Source organism: Myxocyprinus asiaticus, chromosome 28, assembly GCF_019703515.2.
Source record: "Myxocyprinus asiaticus isolate MX2 ecotype Aquarium Trade chromosome 28, UBuf_Myxa_2, whole genome shotgun sequence".
In the NCBI taxonomy this organism is placed as follows: domain Eukaryota; kingdom Metazoa; phylum Chordata; class Actinopteri; order Cypriniformes; family Catostomidae; genus Myxocyprinus; species Myxocyprinus asiaticus.
In genome coordinates, this window is record NC_059371.1 from 35,989,749 (window position 1) to 35,995,495 (window position 5,747).

Below are 5,747 nucleotides of genomic sequence, written 5' to 3' on the forward strand. Positions count from 1 at the left end.
GAGAATCTATGGGGTATTGTCAAGAGGAAAATGAGAAACAAGAGACCAAAAAATGCAGATGAGCTGAAGGCCACTGTCAAAGAAACCTGGGCTTCCATACCACCTCAGCAGTGCCACAAACTGATCACCTCCATGCCACGCCGAATTGAGGCAGTAATTAAAGCAAAAGGAGCCCCTACCAAGTATTGAGTACATACACAGTAAATGAACATACTTTCCAGAAGGCCAACAATTCACTAAAAATGTTTTTTTTTTATTGGTCTTATGATGTATTCTAATTTTTTGAGATAGTGAATTGGTGGGTTTTTGTTAAATGTGAGCCAAAATCATCACAATTAAAAGAACCAAAGACTTAAACTACTTCAGTCTGTGTGCATTGAATTTATTTAATACACGAGTTTCACAATTTGAGTTGAACTACTGAAATAAATGAACTTTTCCATGACATTCTAATTTATTGAGATGCACCTGTATATTGTCTATTGTGTATTCTATACATACTTTTTTCTTTTCAATATTTATCTATTTTTTATTCAATTTTAATTATTTTTTAAAAGTCCTGTTGCTGATTTGTATTGTTGTGTACTGGAAGCTCCTGTCACCAAGACAAACATCATTCTGATTCTGTTTCTGATTCTTTGTATTCCACAGAAGAAAGTCATAATTGTTCAGAACATTATGAGGGTTGGTAAATGACAGCAAATTTTCATTTACTGGGTGAACTATCCCTTTAAAACCTACCCAATCACTGTACAGACTTTCTTTTCAAGCTGACCCCAGGCCCAGTTCAGGACATAGGTCTAATTTGCCACCAGGATTAACCAGCTGTGATAATTGCAATTTTTTTAGAGTGCCCCAGCTAACAAATTATGACTAGCCATAATCCACCTGAACTATACTGGTGATTAATCTGTAGGCGCTGTGCAGGTCACTCACCTGAGTGCAGATTTGCATGAGACTGTCAAGTCATCACTGTCATCCTTATTGCTTAGTGTGCTCTTCTGTGTCAAGGGCGCCAGCTGATGTCGTCTTACAGTAATTCAGTGCCATCTATATATTCTATCGTGCCTTGACACCACCATAAAATAAAAAAAAAGGTAATTCTGACTTTATATCTCACAATTCTGACATTTTAAACTCAATATAGTCACAATTGTGAGTATTAAAATAATATATAGTATATATATATATATATATATATATATATATATATATATATATATATATATATATATATATTTTTTTTTTTTTTTTTTTTTTTTTTTTGCACATTTCAATTTCATAACAAAATTAAATTAACAACACTTAAAATATTTAGTTTTTATTTTATTTAAATTTATTTAGTTAAAGATTACTCCATTCAATTTGATGGCATTTTGTTGTGAAATTGAAATGAGTAAATCTTAAAATTAATTTATTAAAGCCTATTTTTAAGATTTTATTTAATTAAAGATTACTCAATTCAATTACATTTTTTTATTAGATTGAAACGCTTAAATTTTACAATTATTTTTTGAGTGTATCTCGTAATTTCGACTTCATATCTCTCAATTGTGATTTTATATCACTTAATTGCAAATTAATATTGCAGCTGTGAGAAATAAATGTACAATTGCGAGATATAAATTCAGAATTGGGCCTACTTTTTTACCCAACTCAAATTTTCAGGTAAACAAAAAAGTAAATAACATAAAAAGTTAATACAATGTTTGTCTGTGTTTCAAAACCTAGTGAGCTGCCTACGTAGTGAGCATTTTTGGGCATCATAAACATGTCGACTGCAATTTTGGGCATAATTGCAATTCAACATTTGATTCAACAGCATTTTGGGTAATAGTGGCATTTAAAAATGCACTTACAATAACATGCTTCTGAATTATGTTTAAATAAAAAAACAATGGCAAATAATTCCTATAATAATCTGCAAATAATCTAGCGTCAGTTTTGTTATTTTTTAATGTTTTGTTTCTTCCTGCACCATATACAGTGTGAACTGTCACGTCTGTTGAGCTGCGTGCATTGAATGGCGTTTCTCAACCCTGTCTGTGCATGCTGGATAGAGTGCATGGCACACATCACAGCAAACTAGGTCAAAAGTATGTTATGCGGTCGTGTCCTCAGATTCACTTAAGCATGTCTATACAGAGAGTCAAACAGCAGTGTTGCCCAATGTTCCCCTCTCAACTCATACACAGACAGCATCTCAAGAGACCCATTAATGATGATTGCTACTCCATTTAAAGGACTAGAGTTTGAATATCACAGAAAGTGAAAGGTCACTGGCAAATTCTGTCATAATGCAATAGACAGATAAATTAGAAAGCTGAAGAATCACATTCCCCCCAAAGCAAAGCAAATACTGTACTAACCATTTGACCAAATGCCATTGTGCATCTTGCTTTTGGAATATTGATAACTTGGTTTAGTTTTGGAATAACCTTATTCACAAGGCACTATACAGAATAGAATAAAAATCAAAGTTAAATCACCTTAGTTAAGGAAGAAAAGTAGCTTACACTCTATACTAAATAGGAGTAAAGTGTCATATTGTTATAAAGTCTAAAAGTTAAATATTTCATTGATATCTTCTGTAATATTCAATGAAGCATAGTTTATCAGTTTTCCAAATCAGCCTTCAAGAGCATGCACAGGGCAGTGGAGTAACGGTCATGCACTGAGTGATGTGGCATCTAATCATAGTCTAATTTCCTGTATTAAGCAAAGAGTAGCATTCAGTTTACTATTATGGCTTTCTGACATTAATTGATTCCCCTTATGTGTATATTTTTAACTGTCTTCAATTGCAAAGTGCTTTTACCATTTTATTTGTTAATTTATTTTAAGAAATGGTACTATGGTAATATCATGTTTTTTGGAAAGACAACTTGATTAAATAATTATTTTTGGACAGTTCTATGGTAATTTCATTTTGTTATTGTTGTTGCACATGGTACCATGGTATTAACATATTTATTTATTTATTTATTTCGACATGTACCATCGTAATGTTGTTTTTTTTTTTTTTTTTTTTTTACAATATTGTGTTAATTATCTTGATGCATGCTGTTGTTTTTATATTACATTTATATTTATATTATATATTACCATTTTATAATGCCATGTTTTGTCCATGTACCATGTTAATATTACAATACTGTGGTAATTTATTATTGTTGTTGTTGTACATTTCTACCATCGTAATACCATCTTTTGTTTGGATGTATACCATAGTAAAAAAAAATGTATTTATGTATTTATCATATTATTTATGTATTTATTTATAGTTCCAATGTAAATCCATGCTCTTTGAACATGTACCATGGTTATATCTGTTTTGTTTTTTTTAAATAGTACTATGGTAATATATTTTTTAATTTAATTTAATTAATGTAATTTCATTTAGTTGTTGTTGAAAATAGTACCATTGTAAAACCATGTGTTTTGGACATGTACCATGTTAAGATCATGTTCATTTTAACATAGTATTGTGGTAAATTATTATTTAATTTTTATGTTGAGCATTTCTACCACGGTAATACCATGTTTTATATAGGCATTTGCCATGGTAAAATCATGGTTTTGGAACAAAGTAATGTGATCATTTATCATTTTTATTTATTTATTTATTGGAACAAAGTACCATGGTAATACCATGATTTTTTGACATGTACCATGGTAATATCAAGTTTTTTGTACTATGGTATTTTATTTATTTTTTGTGCATTTCTACCATGGTAATATCATGTTTTTTTTGGACATATACCAGGGTAGTACCGTGTTTTTTGGGTACATATAACATGGTTATATCCTGTTTTTAGAACATTATAGTATGGTAATTAAAGTTTTTGTTGTTGTTGGACCTGGTAATACCATGGTATTCTTATAAATACCATGGAGTATCATGTAATTACCATGGTATATACATATGAATACAGTAATCACTGCCATCTCATGCCTTCACTGGCACATGCTGCTATACTGCAGTACATTTTTGTAAAGGTAGAAGATAGTGTTTTGCTTTGGTGGTGTTTTTGTATATCTGAGTCTTGTAGAAAGCTGATTATATGTTCACTTGGGTATTTGTGTATAATATGTTTAACATCATCTGCCTTCATATGCTGCAGATAATCAAGCTTTACAGTTACACAAATGATACATCCCTCAGTAAAGTGTTTTACCAGTCTACTGACTATACCATACTTAATCACACTATAAAACTTTTCTGAACTTTGAAGTAATCCAAAAGATTTAGCTTGAATTTGTTACACGTGACATTGCATCTACCAAACTGGGTCATCAAGTGTTGGGGAAAAAACCTGGATTGCATCTGTTTATGCACGCTCGTCTCATGCAGTGATGGTAAAAAGTGTTTTGTCACCTGTTTATTCACAACTGAAGTTTCCTCAGCTGTACTGACTCTGTGATCTTGGCAGACAGCAGTTCAACATCTTGCCAGCAGCCGTGCAGTCATCCACCACTCACATGAAACAACTTGGACAAAAGTTGCACCTTATCTCCAGCCTCATGAATATTCATACTGAGTGGGTGTACACAGATGCCCACTATCCTTAAATAGGCAGAGCATCTGTACCTCTGAGCCCACTGAAAACTCTGAGGATAACAACTAACAAGGAGTTATCATCCGAGAGGGTTCTTCTACGTTGTACAAGTAAGGACAAGATATTTTTTCATTGAGATTAATTAATTTCTCTCTCTCTCTCTCACTCTCTATCTATCTCACACACTCACTCTCTCTCTTTGTGTATTTCTACTTTGATGCTGCTTTGATCTTGTCCAAGCATATTAATTGATACCATGCTTTAAAAACATGCTTTGTGTTTCCGAGGTGGCAACTACTCAAGAACAGATTGAAGATATTGCTTGCACCATTAGGCTATGATACTTCATACTAGCAGCATTTACTACAGTTACTCAGTAAAATATGTTGGCTTGACAAAGCCAACATAGGCTACTGCTTTTCTACAGACATTTCCAAAATCCCTAAACCAAGACCAAATGTATCAGTTGTAACCCAGACATTCAGACTGTTCTAACTCGGGCAGCTATGGCTACGGGTTTTGCAAAGCGAATGATCAAAACCCGAAACAAAATCCCATAGATTTACATTGACGGAATGTTCAAATAACTTTAATTAATTTGAGATTATTTAACTTTGTGAGAAGAAATAGAACTAGCACAGCTGTGTAAAAAATCCGTACCCAAGAAACAATGGTTAAATTTGACCACACAATGCCACGATTGACCAATCAGGATCAAGCTTCCATAGACTATGGCATTATATTTGTGCCAAAATTCTGCAAGAATTTACCATTTGGAATCTCATAATTCAAAACGCACCATAATGCTAATTAACTTGATCTCCTTTACAGACGTAACACAAACTAACCAAAATGGATACTTTGCAAGAAATCATCCCATTTGCAAAGGAACTGCTGAGTGCCGGTCCCTCCAAGGGCTGCCTGAAGGTTTACCTAGTGGGCGGCACTTTTGCCGTCCTGGGAATGGTTAGTGGAGTGGTGCAGGTTGCCTCCTCCTTCTTTCCCGGTCAAGATGAACCTGACTTTGACATTCTAAAGGCCCGGGAGATGATAACAGTAAAACAGCAGCCCCAGGAACCACAGACCACCATCCCAGAAGACGACGAAATGGATGCTGTGATGGAAGCCAAGGCAAAGGAGCTGCCCGAGACCAGAAAGAGGCGTATGAGCTTCAGATTACATGCCTGA

At 33.5% G+C, this 5,747-nt stretch overlaps 1 protein-coding gene across 1 annotated transcript; it reads left to right on the forward strand.

Moving 5' to 3' along the window:
• The first annotated feature begins 5,411 nt into the window (after nucleotides 1-5,411).
• Nucleotides 5,412-5,747, forward strand: LOC127418527 (G0/G1 switch protein 2-like). The gene has a single exon (XM_051659111.1). It carries the CDS (start codon nucleotides 5,412-5,414, stop codon nucleotides 5,745-5,747), a length of 336 nt encoding a protein of 111 aa, XP_051515071.1.